The sequence below is a fragment of the Castor canadensis genome, chromosome 13 (assembly GCF_047511655.1).
Source record: "Castor canadensis chromosome 13, mCasCan1.hap1v2, whole genome shotgun sequence".
Taxonomy (NCBI): Eukaryota; Metazoa; Chordata; class Mammalia; order Rodentia; family Castoridae; genus Castor; species Castor canadensis.
In genome coordinates, this window is record NC_133398.1 from 21,611,177 (window position 1) to 21,628,393 (window position 17,217).

General features: G+C 46.3%; 2 protein-coding genes across 5 annotated transcripts in view; one reads left to right on the forward strand and one right to left on the reverse strand.

Moving 5' to 3' along the window:
- Fkbp15 (FKBP prolyl isomerase family member 15) overlaps positions 1-2,096 on the forward strand; it is a 51,963-nt gene extending 49,867 nt beyond the window's left edge. For both annotated transcript variants that reach the window (XM_020160345.2, XM_074051234.1), the window contains exon 28: positions 2-2,096. In XM_020160345.2, the coding sequence (XP_020015934.2) occupies positions 2-79 (78 nt within the window). In that variant the 3' untranslated portion in view covers positions 80-2,096. The remainder of the gene's footprint in view (position 1) is intronic.
- Positions 2,053-13,791, reverse strand: Slc31a2 (solute carrier family 31 member 2). 3 transcript variants are annotated; one of them, XM_020160350.2, is made up of 5 exons: positions 13,532-13,791; positions 7,634-7,700; positions 4,294-4,483; positions 3,460-3,558; positions 3,230-3,361 (listed from the first exon to the last, which is right to left on the reverse strand). In XM_020160350.2, exons 1-4 carry the CDS (start codon positions 13,535-13,537, stop codon positions 3,471-3,473), a joined length of 351 nt encoding a protein of 116 aa, XP_020015939.1. In that variant the 5' UTR covers positions 13,538-13,791; the 3' UTR covers positions 3,230-3,361; positions 3,460-3,470. The 3 variants fall into 3 exon arrangements, with proteins under 3 accessions (XP_020015938.1, XP_073907337.1, XP_020015939.1); XM_020160349.2 differs by lacking the exon at positions 3,460-3,558 and having other exon boundaries at positions 2,053-3,361; positions 13,532-13,772; XM_074051236.1 differs by lacking the exons at positions 3,460-3,558; positions 7,634-7,700 and having other exon boundaries at positions 2,053-3,361; positions 13,532-13,773.
- Positions 13,792-17,217: the final 3,426 nt, after the last annotated feature.

The window sequence follows — 17,217 nt, forward strand, 5'->3', positions numbered from 1 at the left end:
GAGCATGAAGGGACGCCCGCCCCCAACACCCCTTTTTGGAGATGATGATGATGACGATGACATTGACTGGCTGGGATGAAGACCCAGGAAAATGGTGCACAGGTTTCTCTACCAACCTTTCCTTAAGCATGATTTTGCACAGCTAGCCTTGGGTGTAGGCGAGCCACAGGGTGAGGGCAAGGTGAGCATTCTGAGGACAGTAGTTCAGATATCTGAGCCCTGCCTGACCTGGTGAAGAGGATCATTACCTGTCTTTTGAAAAGGTGTTTTGAGAAACCCATTGTGGTCCTGCCTGAATCTCAGTTGGAGGAAGGGCTGGTAGGTTCCTTCCAGCCTGTCATCTATAAGAGTCTTGCCCTCTCTTCGAAGCTTTTTCTTCTTTTCATTCACTCTCAAACTGATCTGTGAGCCCCAGCTCCATCTGTCTCCCAGGGCTCAGCTGTGCCCGAGCAAACGAGATCTGTCACCTTGGGTGAGGGCTTCTTGGAGAACTGAGAGGATATCAGACCATCTTAGTCCAGTTCAATTAGCAGCCTGGTCTGCAACCCTTGGACATATATCTTTTTTCTCTGCCTTAAATCTTATACAAGAGGTCAGTGAGTATTTGAAATTAACAAAGCTAAAATAAATATCTATAATGAAACTTAACTCAGGCTTTGGGGAGAAACTGAGTTTGGTTTTCAAGGATGTCTTTGTTCCTCTTTGGGAGTCTAAAGGTAGGAGTTGTACCTGGGTCAGTTAACATCCACAAAAGCACAGACATGTTTCCTTTGGTACCTAACTCTGAAACTTTTAAGACTTTCAAAAAAAGTTACCACTCTCCTGTCCCAGCTCATCCCAGTCACCTAAGGCTCAGGGAATCGTGGTCACCAAAGGTCTAGTCCTACCCTCTACTGGCTTCTGCAGGCTGTCCTATAGCCTGGGAACCCATACAGGAAGGTGGAGGGCCCCTAACTTCCATTGTTCATAGCATCAAAGGGGGTCTTCAGCTTCCATCCCCTGCCCCTCAACTTGGGACCAGGACTAGTGCAGAGAACAACAGTGATTTGTGGTCAATTTATTTATTCTAGGATCCTAAGACTATGTAACTAGTCTTAAAAAACAGAAAAAGTAGAACAAATAAGTTCTTTGAGGACTGGGAGCATGGCTCAAATTTAGGCTCCTGAGTCCCACTCCAGATCTCCTGAGACAGAAGTTCTACCTGTTATGGTAAAATACATAGAGCACAGCCTTGTCTTTCCGATCTGAATTTAATTTCTGTGTGGCCTCAGTCAAGTTACTTACCTCTCAGTTCCAGTCCTTCATCTGAGCTGATGAAGCAGACTCAGAATGGATCCTGGCTCTGCCACTTATCAGTTGAGTGACTATTCCTCTGTTCCTCAATTTCTTTATCTCTAGGATAAAGACAGAAATAATTCCTACCTCACAGTGAGGATTAAAATGAGTTAATATTTGTATAAAGTGCTTAGAATACTGCACATAGTAAACACTTATACAGGTATTAAATGAAAAAAATTTAAGTAGGCAAAATACTACCTTTTCTGACTTGGCTCTGAATAATGTTAAAAAGAAAGCAATGGATCACCTACTAAGTCTAACCATATAATCACATGTTTTTAAAGAAGTCTTCTTTGTGCAAAAAGAGAACGCACTGAGAAATCCTAGAGATGTTGCATACTATACTTTGTTATACATTTCTTAGTGTATACATTAAAAGTGGTCATTATATTTTTGCTTCTGCCCTCAAGGAGGTAAGGTGCTAACAGTTACATCAACACTGTATAACAGTTACTTTTCTTATAACAGGCATCCACTTAATGCTGTTCCTTGAATAAAAATTCTCATTAGGTTAGCATTTGGGGAGTCTACCTATAGGCACAGGGTTTCAGGGCTCAGTTTCCCTACACACAGAGTTGTTTTTAACAGATGGACAGATTTAGTCCTCTGTCTTACAAAGCACATCTCCAGCTCCATTTACTTCCCTCAGCTCCTGCTGTTGTTTCAAGGACTATGTGTGCTTACTGTTGGAATGAGGCAAAATAAACAGTTGCAGACTGTTTAAAAATATATGTTTATTAAAATGTATTTATTTTTAATTCCCAAAGCTTAAGACCATCTTTTCATTGAGCCCATGAGGTACATGAGCATAGATATTATAGTATACAGTAGTGATTTTCTCTCCCTGGGTCTCGTTCCTTTTCTGTAAAGTGAAAGGGTCAAATATCCAGACTTCATCTAACTCTAAAAATACTGACTTTGGTTTTGACTGCTTACTGCATCCTCAGTCAATATTCCCCTGTGACTTAATAAATAAGGAACATTACACACTGAATATTATTTAATGCAGTTCTCTGTTCTGCATAAAAGAGCATCTGGATAAGAGGGTGTTAAGGCCATGAAGAGCTCCCCAGCACCCTGGCCTCCAGCTGCAGGCAGTGCTGTCTGGTGGGGGCTCAGGCAACAGCCTTGAGAACAGTCCTGGATCTCTGCCTGTAATCAGCTGCCACTTATTTCCCCAAGAAAGAGAGATAGGTCTCAGTTCATGCTGCCATCATCATGAATAAAATGAAATAATTTCATTACAAATTTTGTTTTGAATGAATGTGCAAAATTGTCAACCAGGAGTTCAATGGGAAAGATGAAAAATCTTGGTTTGTCAACATGATCCAGAGAAGACACAATCTTCATGTGTTCCAAAGGCTGAAAGGTGAGAAAAAGGAGCTAGCTTGGTCTCTGTCCCCCAAAGGCAAAAAAGGTCAGGATGCCCAATGGAAGATGCTCCCGTAGCTAAGGCACAAAGCAGAAGAGAGGATATCCAAGTTCTAAGGTCTTCTTCAGTCAGAACCCATCAACCCATCACGAAGATCTTTGGAAACTCACACTTGGAGTCACAGAGATGCATCACCGTAAGCCCAGCAGCCCTGCCCTCAGGTTCTTGTCTCTCTGTTCTCCTCTTGGTCACAGCTGCCTCCTTAAGGCACCATACTGGGCCTGGGCTCTGTGCAGAGCAGCTAAGGAGGAAGGTAGTTGCAGTAGCTTCTGAGCTCTAGCGAGCATGTGCTGGCTTCAGCTTAAAGCTCCCAGAAACTGGGAAAGAGGTGAGCAATGGCCATCAGAAGATAAAGGAGCTGGAAGTACGATGCCTGGCAGAGCAGCCCCTCCAACCTTCAGCGCCTGCACCTTGCTCTCCAGCTAAACCATGCCCAGAAATGGGTAGGCTAGGTAGTAGCCCACAGCTGAGCCTAGGACCACCCCAAGGAAAATCCAGGTGTTGTAGGACATTACGGCCAGCATCACGAAGTAGCCGATGACCACCTGAATGACATGGACTAGAGACTGGCCAAAGTGACACAAATACCACCTAGATATAAAAGAGAACCAAATTAAGGCTGGTTTTGAGCTGGAGGGGGGATGTTAATATCAGGGAGTAGAAAGACTGTGAGTTATAGCTTAACATACTTGATTGCTTTTTAAAGAGACATGACCATCACATTTCGCTCTGAGCTTCCTAGCATCCTACACAGAAGGGAAAATGATGGCATATGTACTCTATCTTGCCTGGTAAGGAAGAAAAGGAAATCGTCAGTAAGACAGAATTTTTCCCCTGAATCTTATTGTGAGAAGCAGGATGAGAATGGGAAAAGAGGGACTTCGGAGACTGATCAGTTCCTAGCTCAGCCACTTGCTAAATCTGGCCTGGTACAAATGTCTTAACTCCTCTGGATGTTAATTTCCTTATCAGTAAAGCAGGAGTAGGAGCTCCTTCCTTGCAGAGTGGTTGTGAAGAGTTGAGACAACCAGGTAAGGTGGCTGGTGATGGAGCAGGCAGGCTCACTAAGCTCACTGAGGCAGGAGAAGGAAGAATGGGAACCCTAAATGCTGGCCTGATCAGAGTGGGATGAGGGGAGAGAAGAGGGTGCCTTTCACCCCACACAGTGGGATACATTGCTAACAGCTCAGATCCCCTTCTGGGTTTGGAAGCCTGGTGAGTTTGGGGGGAGGGCAGGGTAGTCACCCCTGTTGCTAGACAGAGGCCTGCAGCAGAGTTCTAAAGATTGTGGCTCCCTGCAGAAATCCTCTGAGCCTCCCAAGAGGCTGTTGATAGGGTTTGGCCCAGGCACTGGGAGCTCAGAGCTGTAGTTCATCTCACTAACTGTAACCATTTTGGCCAGTCCTGGGCCTCTGCTGAACCTCAGTTTCCTTTTGTGCACTGGACCTGTGCACTCTCAGGGCCAGGCCTACCTCTCAGGGTGAAGTGAGGACTTTGCCCATTTTCCTACCCAGTGTCTTTACCTGCGGCACGTTCTCCTGACTGGGGGTAAGTCTGAGCTTGCAGAATCCTGGTCTGTCTCCAACATGACTTGCTGGCTGCTGAGGGCAGGCAGGCTCTCCAGAGTCTGCTGGAGCAGCTTGGCTTTGCCGACCTTGATGCCTTCATACAGTACAGCTAGGAGCAGGACCACCAACACCGAGAGGGCCATGCCTGCCAAAAGAGGCCAAGTTGAGAAACAGGTTCTGATATACTGTAGGGTGACTATAGAGAATGATAATGTAGTATATATACACACATGCATGCACACACATACACACACACACACACACACACACACACACACACACACCTTTCAAAAAAGTAGGGTTTTTAAATGTTTTTTATTACAAAGAAATGATAGATGTTTGAGTAGATGTGTTTACCATGACCTAGACATTGCACAATGTAATGTATTCCTGTTTTTTTAATCTTTTTTTGTGTATTCATGTTTTGAAACATTTCATGGTACCCATAAATACATACAGTTTTTAGCAATTAAAAATGAGTGAATGAATAAACAGGCTGAGTTGCAGAGACCTGGCCTGGCAAGCGCTGCTTCCCTTCCAGTTGTTCCCCTGGGACCTGGCCCAGGCAGCAGAAGAGATCAACAGTCCCCCCCGCCCCACCACCGAATCCACTCCATTCACCTCTTCTTCCCCTCGTTGAGCTCAGGACTACATTCTCCCTTTTCTACGCTAGACTTTTTTTAGTAGAGTTGGCTTACTGGGGTGTGGCTTCTCCTGGAAAAGCCAGGGGTTAAGGGTGAAGAAGCCAGGTAACACAGTTCCAACAGCAATTTGCACAAATCTGTCATGACTTCATGTTAAGGAAGGGAAACGCACATACAAGGCCCTGCTTACATGTAGGTGTACAAAAAGGTCTGGAAGGCAGGGTACACAGTGAAGGAACAATAGTTATCTCAGCAAATTAGGATACAAGTGAGTTTTCTTGCCTAATTTTCTAAAGTTTCTTCCATGAGTATTTATTACTTTTTTTTTTTTCATTGAGATAAAGTCTCACAAACTATTTTGCCCAGGTTGGTCTGGAAACGAGATCCTCCTGCTCTCAGCCTCCCAAGTAGCTTGGGAAGACAGGCGTGAACTACTTTGTCCAGGTATTATTGAGATGGGGTCCCACTAACTTTTTCCCTAGGGCTGGCCTGGAATTATGATCCTTCCAATCTCAGCCTCCCAAGTTACTAGGATTACAGGTGTGAGCCACTGGTGTCCAGCTTGTATTACTTTTCTAATACAGAAAAACCTAATAAGTTATCTTACAGAAAACATGAAGTACTTACTAGAGCTGCTGTGTAAAATTAACTGCCAATGCCACTTTGGCTAGCCGAAGATAATAAAATCATCCAGCTAACATATTTATGGGGCTCTGTGACATAAGAAATATGTATTCGGTCTCACCCTGGTTTCTTGGTACTTATCTCCTGAAATCCTTGGAAACTGGGTAGTGGTGTGTCTTTTGTACGCTGATGAGGTGACTTGTAGCTGGGAATCCTGGATAGATGGGGGCTGGTTGCCAGGAGAACCAACCTGGTTAGAGGGTTGGAACTTTGACCACTACCCCCACCAACCTCTGGGAAGGGAAGAGGGGGCTGAAGGTTGAGCCAGTCACTAATGACCAATGGCTTAATGAATCATGCCTATGTAATGAATTTTCCTGAGTTCTGTGTGCCATTCTAGCAAATAATGAGCCCCACAGAGTAGCTGATAGGGACTTATTTTACAGCTGATGGTCAGAAGTACAGGAGACAACCTGGGATTTGTGATTGGTGTCTGAGTGGAGGGCAGGGTGTGGAACTGCGCTATTCACCTGTGGGGTCTGCATTAAATTGGTGTGTCAGAATCAAATTGAATTGTAGAACACATAGCAGGTCTCAGAAAACTGGTCATAATGGGGAAAACCTACACCTCTAGCCATAGAAATATGTTAAGAAAAGGGAAAACAATAGGTGGTTTTTTCCTTCACAGAGGAAGTCACCTGCAAAAGACAAAGGTTTTTATGCACTTGGTAAAAATTCAAACAGTGCAAAAGATATATAGCAAACAGGAAATCTTATTCCCAGTGTAGTCTCCCAGAATCCCAGCCCTCCTCCCCAGAGCAGCCTCTGCTCCTCCATATCTGTGGCAGTCTTCATTTTCTAAATGACATCCTATCTTGCACTCTCCTGTGTCCAACCTCATCATCCAATTTTCCCTCAGGCCTAGATTCCCCTTAGTTCACACAGATCTGCCTTATTTTCCCCTGGGGGAAATAGATTATATTTTCCAAACATGGCCATCCCAATATATTCCACCACAAATACTCTTACAATGTAAACATTCCTGCCATTATGTGGTGGGGGTCATGTTCCCTCCCTTTTAACCTAGGAAGACCTTTATAACTGCCTGAACCAATAAGGTGGATATAATGCTATTTGATTTCCAAGGCTAGGTCATAAAAACTTTATGCATATCTCTGTTGTTCTTTTGGGACACTTGCTCTTAGAATCTAGCCACCTTGCAAGGAAGCCCGGGCCATAGATGCCACATGTAGGTATTTATCCAAGAATCCCAGCTGAGGTCCTAACTAACAACCAGCATCAACCAGTAGCCATGACAGTTGAGTCTTCAACATGACTCTGGTTCTAGCCACTGCCTGACGGGAAGCGTGGCCTTGAGTGAGAACCACTTAGCCAAGTCAACTCACAGAACCTTTGAAAAATAATGAGTGTTGTTTTAATCTACTGCTTATTTAGCAAGAGTTAACTGAAATTGTAATCCATTGAGGGGATGACCACATCTGCCAGTGATGGGCATTTCGATTGTTTCTAGCCTTAACTAGATAGTTAAGTTAAAATAACTCCAGCATGAATTAGAATCAAAGTATTTTCAAATCAAAGTATTTCAAATTGGTATCTCCTCTGAGGTCCAAGGCTTCAGCAACTGCTGTGGATGAGGGAGATGCCAGGAAGTAGCAGGAGGCCTTGATATAATTCTGGCTGACGCTTACTCATGGTGAGACCCCACATCAATCTTCCCCTTTATGGACTTCAGTTCCTTCCACTGGCACAGAGGGAAAATGTGCTTCCTCAGTCTATCCCTGTACCCTCCTCCTCTCCTTTGTAAGGCTCAGTGAGGAATGGAGCCCTTTGGAATCTGAACGGTAGTGGCTGCAAATGGAATTATAAATGCCAAATTCCCACCCAGTGTTTATGCAGAGAAGTCTAGCTCACTGAGAAGCCCACAAAGAATAAAGAGAACCCAGGTTCTCCGCGACCTGGCACTATAAGGCTTCATAAGTTGCAAGTCTGAGCTTCCCAATTCTCACCTGCAGGACTGTGGACACTCCAGAAATCAAATAGAAGCACTGCCTCATTTGAGAAGATGAAATGCATCTGAAAGAGAAGGGGTCTGCATCACAGGGGGCTTGGGATTGGAGGCTCCGAACAATGGGGCCACGAGACTTACATGCTAGAAGGACCACTAGAGGCCCTCAGGACTAGCTGAGCCTCGCCCAGACCCAAGATGACACAGTGCCTTCAGGTTATGTGGAGATGACCCCTCTGTATCTCCAAACCAGTAGACCAGGACTGACTTCCTCCTCTTAGCCCTGGCCAGCCCTTCTACTCAACTCTAGGCCAGGCTTCGCAGAGGGAATAGGGAATCCTTTTTTCTCCTGGTGAATCCAGACAGATGTGGCAGGGTGGGCAGTATTTGTCATGGAGGGGGTCCAAGAGCAGCTGCTTAATCTGTATGCCACATCTGTCCAGATATTTGCTAAACTATTTGCTGAGCCCAGTTCCTTGTCCAGCATTGAGAAGAGGGGTTAATGTCTCTGCCCTGAATGTGTTCATGTCCTTCAAGAAAGAGTAAAGGTGAAAGTAACGGTTATGCAGTGCCTGTCAGAACGCCCATTTCACCTTATGTTCAGGGTGGCACCAAGGGATGTTTATATATTATCTCAGTGTCACAACAGTGCTCTGTGACAGGGACAATTAGGCCTATTTTACAGGAAGGAAAACTAGGCCCAGAAATTCAGTAATTTTCAGAAGGTCATGAAGCTAGTCGGAAGAGATGGAATTCAAATCAGAGGCTGGCCCCATGCACTCCAGGACAGACTCCCAGGCTCCAAGAAAAGAGGTTAAGAGGGGGGCTAGATGGAGATTTTAGATGCCCAGCCAGGCTAAAGGTCTGTGTTTGGAAAGACTGAGGCCCAACAGATTACCCTCTTAGGGAAGGCAAGGTCCCATGTGGGCATGAGGTAAGGTTCCCGGGCCAGCAGTAGCTCCTGTGTAGATGCTGGCAGGTCTCATCCAGCCAAGGAAATCCTGGCTGTTTTCGAACTAGCTGGTGTCAGTCTTTGCCATCTAAGACAATGGCTACATTTTTGAATCCTTGAATGTCAGAGCTAGAGGTGTCCTCAGAGAATTTTTGGTCCCCTGACTCAGCTTTTGCCAAAGAACACTGCCTAATAAAATCTTCCTTGTAACTCTATTATATAAGACTCGAGGCTCTGGGTGAAGAATGAAGGTAGGTCTGAGCTCTTCTGTAGCCTAGTTTACAAAACACTGATCTGGTCCAATTCCTACTACTCTCATATCTAGATGGGGAAAATAAGTCCCAAGAAAGGGATTTGCCCAAGGCTTCATAAGAAGCCTGGTTGTTCTCAATTTGTGTTCAAGAGGAGAGACTCTAGAGAGAGAGAATGGGTCTTGGGAAGAATGTGGGCACTCAGGCTGAGATAAGCTTCTGAGGGTGAGGTGGAAGGAGGGGCAGATTAGATTAGCCACCATTTTGCCTGGAAGCAGTGCAATGTGGGTGTTCCATGGCCTCCCGGAACCAGATTCACTGGCTTGTGTTTGCAGGTGACACCCCTAAACCATAGACCATACATATCCAGCCTTCTGTACCCCACCCCCCTCTCAAAATTTAGGATCAAAGGAGTTAGTGAAGAATAGTTGATTGAGTCTAGAATTTGACAAACTAGATCTGTTAGTAGGGAAGCTGGGAGAAAACAGTGCAAAGCCATCCACATAGGTGACACAGTCAAGGTGCTTTTCTTCCCATAGGTGTCAAAGGTGAAGGGGCCAAAAGGGTTCCATGAGAACCACAGGCTATTAAAAAATACTTGGAAAAATGGATTCTGTGATCAAGTAAGTTCGAGGGAAGCTGGGACTGGGCAAAATAAAGTTTAACACCCCTCTTTGCTGCTGGAAGGCTGAGCCCAGAGCCCTGTGCCCCCCTACTTTTTGTTTTAATTGCTGAGCATCTTGTAGGTGAGTATCCCACAGAACACACTTGCAGAAGTGCTTATCAAGAGCAGCCCTCTTTTCTCATATTTGGGGGGAATGGTATTGAGTATTTTATGCCTGGCACAATTCTAAAAAGCATCACGTCTCCACTCAGTTACAAGAGGAAATTACTCTTAGCTCCGTTCAATAGATTCAAATACTAAGGCTCAGAGTTCAAATAACCTGCCAAATTGCACAGGTAGGGTTTTGCCCAGGCAGATTGGTTTCAGAGTTTGTGCTCTCACACAGTCTCTCAGGGCAGCACGAGAAGCCCAAAAGGCAGCTGTGACATGCCCAAGTCACAATGTGGTGGTGACAGCCTCAGAACTAGAACTGGGACTTTTTACCTGGCCCTCATTTGACACAGAAGGAAAACAGAGACACTAAGATGTGGAAATGAGCCCACTGCAGTTTGCAATGCAAGGCAGAGTTGAAAGTGGGCTGTCTTTTGGTTGTTAGTCTTAATATTCTGGAAAGAAGATGTGAAAATAGCAAAAGTGGCAGAAGACATGGACACTTTGAAAGAAAAGAAGGGAAGAAATCAGGGAGGGGAAAGAAATATATGAGGAAAAAAACCTCTGTTCCATTAGGATAGTGGGAGTTAGGCCCTTCCAAGAATAAATAAAGGAATCAAACAACAACCAATCTGGGAACTGGAAGAAAGGCCAGGGCCCAGGGTACTGCAGCTGCAGGACAGGATGAAAAGCAGAGGTAGAGGTGGGAGGGAGGACAGTGGAGTGGAACACAGGTGTGGATGAGTGACACTGTTGCCCCCAGATCCACATAGGCAGAATAAGTTCCAGGTGACTCACTGGCTGTAGTAGAACCTGCCCTGGCTTGGGCAACACGGGCCAGTCATGGGTCCCATACTTGCTGGTAGTTTAGTGTAGGACAGTAGTGTCCCCTTAGAATCTCTAGGGCCTTATTGAATATGCAGATGCCTGGTCCTCCTCAGACCCTCAGTCTGAATCCAGGGGCAGAGCTGAAGGACAAGAGACAAGTCCCTTTCAGGCAATTCTGATGCTCACTTCCTGATACAGCTGGAACCAAGACAGCAATGCACATGGTCAGGACACAGAATCTAAAGCTGCACTCTAAAGCTCCAGCTTTGCTAGGAGCCAGCTGTGTGGCTTGAGCACGCCCCCTCTGGATCTCAGTTTCCTTATCTGTAAAATGGGAACTGGACTTTAGGAATCCTTCTCTCTGGTTTGGCCTCACTTTCACGGGACCCTGTGAACTTGACACAGATAGGCTCTCTGCGTGAGCCCCTCTACTACACTAAAATCCCATAAAGAAAAAGAAAAAGAATGCCTCTTTGTGGATTGAGAGAGGATGCCACCCATGCATATCTCAATCCCTTTGTTCATGCTTGGACACTGCAGCTTTGGGTCTGGTAGGAACCTAGAAATAGAGCTGGCTGTTCTACTAGGAAACATGCCTTTTAGTTCTAAAAGGGCTCTGATTCATGTCACCACCCGCCGCTGTGCCTACAGAGCTCACGCAGATCCTGGAGATACTGGATCTGCAGGATGGAGAAGGAAGGAGAAACCAACTGAATGGGCAGGACAGCCACACAGCTGTGCGTCTTCTGAGGGCCTGCCCAGGCTTACACTGTGCTTGCTGCTGTCCTTTATCTCCTCCTTACATCTCTTCAGCCACCTTTATTAACTCCTTTACATTGACAAGGAAGGCACAGAAGGCCCACTTATCTGCCTGGGGTCACGCAGGGATAAGCACCCAGAGCCATGGATCTTTCTGGAAAAACTGTGCTGGCTCTCAAGCCTTGCTCAACAAGCACTCTAGGTGCTTCTTAGGCAGGTGTCTTTGGAGCCCACTTTGAGAAATCATCTGAACCACAATGTTCTCCTGCCTCCTAGTGGGGACTGGTCACATAAGTGATGTGACAGCTCCGATGAAAATCTAAGTAGTGGCCTAAAAAAGTCACATTGGAGAATTTTAAAGTAAAACTAGTTTTTTGTCCCTCTAATATGAAAGGTGGTACTTGCTGAATATTAAAAAAAAAAAGCTAAAATAATATCCAACAGAAGGAAAAAACATTGAGTTTTACTATCCAGAAATACCTGGATGTTTGTTGCCATGGCAAAGTGTCCAGATTAATATGCAAAAACAAACAGGCATTAATGAACCTGTGAAACTCCATTTGTACTGTTGCCCTCGTTTGACTTCAGCAGAAGCCTCCGGCTCTATATCTGCCAGGTGTGGAGGGTTAGACCATCACCCCTTCTCCGAATTCAGCTGGTAAGCAAGTTGGCATGAATGGAACGTCCCATGTGCCTAATTAATCACTCAGGGAGTTTCCATAACTGGCTTCCTTCTATCGTCCTTGGGCCTGGGCCAGCTACCTCAGGAGCTCAAAATAGCCAACACCTTTTGCCATAGACTGGAACACCTACAGATAATAAAATTTACTCAAGCAACATTTCCTTTGTTGTGCCAGAGATGTGCAGACCCTGGGGATGCAGAGATAAATGAGAAAAGACCCTTACAGAATAAATCATCTGGAAGGGGCGTTAGAAAAGTGGACAGATGATTACAACAGGCTGTATGGCGTCATAGACAGGAAGGCGAGCTGGGGATGTAATTCAGTAGAGTGCTTGCCTTGCGTGCACAGAGCCATGGCTTTGAGTTCCAGAACGTCAGAAAACAAAACAAAACAAAAAGCAGAAACAGGGAGGCACAATAGCGACCTCTGGGGAGGAGGACAAAATCCCCTGGGAGACAGAGCTGGGGCAGGTGGCTTGGACAGTTCTGAAGCTAGGGGAGCAGAACAGCTGGGAAAAACAGCAGGGTGTTCAGAGCCACAGGGAGGATCAATTCCACTTCCCTCGGGAGTCTGAAGCCCAGCACAGACAGACCCTCAGGTCACTGGGCCTTGCCCACTCTTGCAATTCTTTTTGCTACAGAAAAGGATTCAGTCAGCACATCCTGACTTAAGGGTGGGGACTCCAAACTGTAATTTTCAGTTCCAGGGTTTTGTGGTGAGATATGCAAGGGGCCGGGCCCCAATCTTGTTTTCTCACTGTGGCTCAATCTCCCACTCGGGCAGTTTAATTTATCTGTGCTTCATTTAGGGCCGCACCCCGGGCAGGGAGGAGCCCGTGGTTAAGGATACACTTTGAGAAGAGCTCCACTCCCTCATTTATCAACCAAGACTTCACTGGGCCACGAAAATCCATTCTAGTGCTGCCACTGACTGGCCGTGGAACTTGATCAAGGACTTCGCATCCATTTTCCCCTTTTAGAAAATGGGCAACAGGTGGGGCGGGCGCCTGACTAAAAGATCTGTATAGGCTTCCTGTCTCTTGGATTCTGGGACATTCTTCATGAGAGGAAGAAAGTAATACTATTGTTTCAAAGACCATAGTCCTGCAAGCTGTCATTCTCTCCAGCCCAGGTGAGCCCTAGCCAGGGAAAAGCGACTGTCAAAAACACTACTTTCTGACTCCGAGTGTTAGACTGATGGAAGTGGCTGGGTCTGTGTTAAAGAATGGGACCGGGAACTTGTCCAGGGCAGGCCGGGGACAGAGGTGTGCTCAGTGCGTGTGCGAGGGCCACAGGCTGGCGCGGGGCTCTCCATTTCGGGCAAGCCTTCCTGAGATCCAAGTCACACCTTCCCGCCGGCCCGAGCCCGGAGCTGGAACCGCCGATCGGCTGTCCTCACTCTCCGCGCCCGCACCCTCGGCTGAACTGACCCCTAACCGCAGACACAAATAAAAAAAACTCCCCAAACCACTGACAGCCCCACTGCGGCGTCCCCCAGCCCTGTTCCGGCTGTGACAGTGCAACGACACATCCCCTCACCAGCCCGGGGTCGGAGGCTGCGAGGATCTCGGGGTGCCGGGGCGGCTGCTCCAAGCGGATCCCGCCCCAGCCGCCCACCCGCGTCCTCTCCTCTGCGTGGCGCCGGGACTCACCGCCATGGCGAGCGCGCAGGGCGGGCGCTGAGGTCGCGTCCGCTTGCTCTGCTCTTGGGGAATCCGACTCTTCTGGCAGTGGTGGTAATCGCGACCCGGGCCGCGCAGATCACGTGGTCCTGGCAAGGCGGCGCGCGGGAGCCTGGGAATTGTGGTTTCCACGCGTGCCGCGCCCCCTGCGCGCGCCCCATGCGCACCGCCCCCCTCTCCGGGGTCGCCGCCAGCCACGGAGCGGAGTCGCAGACAAGCCGAGTGGCCGCCCGAGGTGCTCTGTCCTTAACTGCTTTGCACTTAACTTTGTCTTGGCAATTATCATAAAAACGTTTATTGCTCCTTGTCATAAACCCATGCGAAGCTTCGCACACGTTGAAAATTAAAAAGTCCATTTTAGGGACATAACAGCAACAAGTTAGGAGTACATTTAAGGCAATTATGCACCAAACTTTTGCGGGTGGGGGTGGGGGTGTATAGCTATTTGGTTTTTAAATGATCTTTTCCAATCTGATATGCAAAAAGCAGTGCATGACTGTCATTTTGTTTTCCTCCTTCCTTTCTTGGGTGTGTGCTCGCTGTGGATACCATTTCCTTTATTGCATCAAGTTTTGGTTTTCCTTAGAGATAAACATAGTCTGTTTGGGACACTATAAATGAATACCATAGACGGAGGGATTCTAAATAACAGGAATTTATTTCTCACGGTTCTGGAGGCTGGAAGTCCAAGATCAGGGTACCAGATTCTGTGTTTCCTAAGTGCTCGCTTCTGGGTTGCACACTGCTTTCTTCTCATTATCTCCTCACATGGCAATAATTTGTATTTGTTCGGTTACCAGGGTGGTAAATTTTTCTCTTATTGGCATTTCCATTATTTCCCCCTTTGGTGGTACTGGAGTTTGAACTCAGAGCCCTGAGGTCAGGACTGTCCCACATGAGCCACACCCCAGCCCTTATTTTTGCCTGAATAGGTCCTCGAATTTTTGCCTAGACCTGCCTAACCCTCCATTCTGCTATTTACATTTCCCACATAGCTGAGCTGACAGGTGTGCACCACTGTGCCTAGCTTATGGGTTGAAATAGGGTCTTATTAACTTTTCCCTGGGCTGGCCTTGAACAGCGATCCTCCCAATCTCTGACTCCTAAGTAACTGAGATTATAGGTGTAAACTGTCTTGCCTGGTTGGTGTTTCCATTTTTGCTTATTGCTTGTTCATTTTATGATACAGGTTTTATTAGGGATTTTTTTTTGGGGGGGGGAGAATTTTAAACACTGTTTAATTCTCAAATATGTTTAAAATCCTTTGCCAACCAAACTAAGGGACTCCTTCAAGAAACTTTATCAGGGACCATATTACAAGAGACTTTGAGAGTGGAGTCTGATTTCAGTTCAAATCCTGAGTTCTCAAGTCTTAGCTATGTGACCTCAGACAAATAGTGTGACATTTTTCTGAACCTCAGTTTCCTGGTAAGACAAATGATAATAGAATCTATGTCATAGGGGTGTTGAGAGACTTAAACAAAAACATGTGTTAGATTTTCAGCATAACACCTGGCAGTGGGAGCTTGCTTGATAAATAGCAGCCATTGTCATTGTTAACAGTAAATATTTCCGTCCTGTGAGAAAAAGCCATCTGCAAAAGGCCAAGCTTAAGGTCACACAGCTTCTAAGAGCCTCAAGGTGAAAGCCAAGGAGGCTTAGGGAGCAGCAGGGACAGAGCAGTGAGGAGGTCTGGCAGGGAGGACCGCTGCCCAGGGGTACCCTTGGGGAAACATCAGGGGTACCCTTGAAGCTTCTGGGACCAAAAAGCAGGGGAGGGATTTGGGTGTACTTTTTCACCTCTCTGGGCCTCCCATGGGGAGCAGGAGATTTGGCCTTTGCACAAGTGGGCTCCTGTGCAGCTCACTCCCCTCACCCACAGAAAATGTGCAACACAGCTTCATTCATCAGGCTGTTTTGGTTGGCTTTGTCACAATCTGATAACCTTCTAGCTTCCTCATGGGTGTTATGGTTACAGCACTTAGCTGTATAGTCCCAAAGTGTCGGATTTCTTTTGAGCCACCAGGAACCTCTCCTCTGGCCCCCAGGAAGAGGAACTGTGTGCAGAACACAGAATCCCAGATCATAAGATCACACAGAGCTGACCAAGCTTTGGTCTGTAGCAAGACTCTTTCCAGATTGTATATTTTCACAGCCTGTGGGATCCCTTCCTCTCTAGGAACAACAGTCTGTTGCCATCTTCCCAGCACATACCTGGAGCCTGGGACAGAATCCTCAGTGAGGAAAGATGGAGGTGTCCCTGAGATCAGTGTGTGTGGGGTGCATTCAACCTGGGCATGGAGCTCATCCATAGTCAGTTGGTGGAGGGGAAATCTGACCAGTCATTTCTCCTTCTGAGGTTTAATAGAGGAACTTGAGGCCTCAGGGAAAGACCACATACACAAAACTCTACTCCTACAGAGTATCTGGCATTTAAGTGCAAATGAGGCTGTGTGTCCTCAGAGAGGCCCCTGCCCCTTTCTGGATGTATAGTAAGGGGTAGAATGGACAGCCTATGACTACCCTTTCACATGTGATGATCTGCACTGATAAGTGAGCTACAAGGTGGACTTAAACCCTTTACAGCCAGGACTTCTGCATGTTTTCCATGGAGCTCTGGTTAGTTAACTTCAAGTGTTTTCCCACATGATACCTTTGTTAGTCTGGTAGTACACTTAAACGTACATGTAGGGGTGTGTGTATGTGTGTGTGTGTGTGTGTGTGTGTTAGAGGGAGCATGGACACATTCAAGGTTGGCTACAGTGTGGAGACAGTGTGTGTATATGGGTTTACTAGACTTTGTGATGGTAAAGCTAGAAAAAAAGGAACCAGGTCACCAAAACCTTGAAGGCTGTGTTTAATGTCAAGAATTTATTTTTTGGAGAAGGAAGAAGTACCATGTTTTGTTTTTTTTTTTTTTTTTTTTTGCTTGCTTATTTGTTTTGTTGTTTTGTTTGTGAGACAGGGTGTTACCATAAAGCCCAGGCTAACTCAAAATCCTCCTGCCTCTGCCTCTCAAATGTCGGGATTGTAGGCTTATGCCACCATGCCTGGTTACCAAAGGTTTTGTTTCATTGCTTTGCTTTGCTTTATTTTGTTTACAGTACTGGGGATTGTATCAGGGCTTGATAGGCAAGTGCTCTACTACTTGGGCCATACCTTCAGTCCTACAAGGTTTTTAATGTATACTTTTCTGTATGCATCTTTTCCTTTTCTTCCCCAAATATCACTCTCCTAGTGATGCCAGCCTGAGGCCCAATGCTCTGCTTCATTTGGTTCCATGAACCTTATCACCTTGGAGCATTCTACTTAATCCACTTACTTGTTATTTCTTCCTCTCCACTAAAATGGAAGCCTAACAAGAATGGAGACTTTGTGCTTCTGAATGAGAAGCTTAGTCCCTAGCATAGTGCATGCCACCCAGTGGCTGTCCATGGACATTTGTCAAATGAACAAATGAAGCCCAGCAGGCAGCCAGCTACTCTGTGCTGCATTGCTTCCAGTGGGAGTGACTGAAGTGGAAGCAGCCCCTGAGACCTGATGGTTTTGTTTCCCATGACAGCTGTGATCTGTTTGGAGAGGTGGATGGGAGAAATAAGCAATGATTTATGGAGAAGCAGGAGGAAGATCAGCATCTTCCAAATAGAGGTGTGTAA

Excerpts from the sequence above, each read along its gene's own strand:
- Slc31a2 (XM_020160349.2), bottom strand. Across the intron at positions 4,484-7,633 it reads GAGTGTCCACAGTCCTGCAG|GCATGGCCCTCTCGGTGTTG; the intron begins GTGAGAATTGGG and ends CTCTTTTGGCAG. Across the intron at positions 3,362-4,293 it reads GTCAGGAGAACGTGCCGCAG|GTGGTATTTGTGTCACTTTG; the intron begins GTAAAGACACTG and ends TTTTATATCTAG.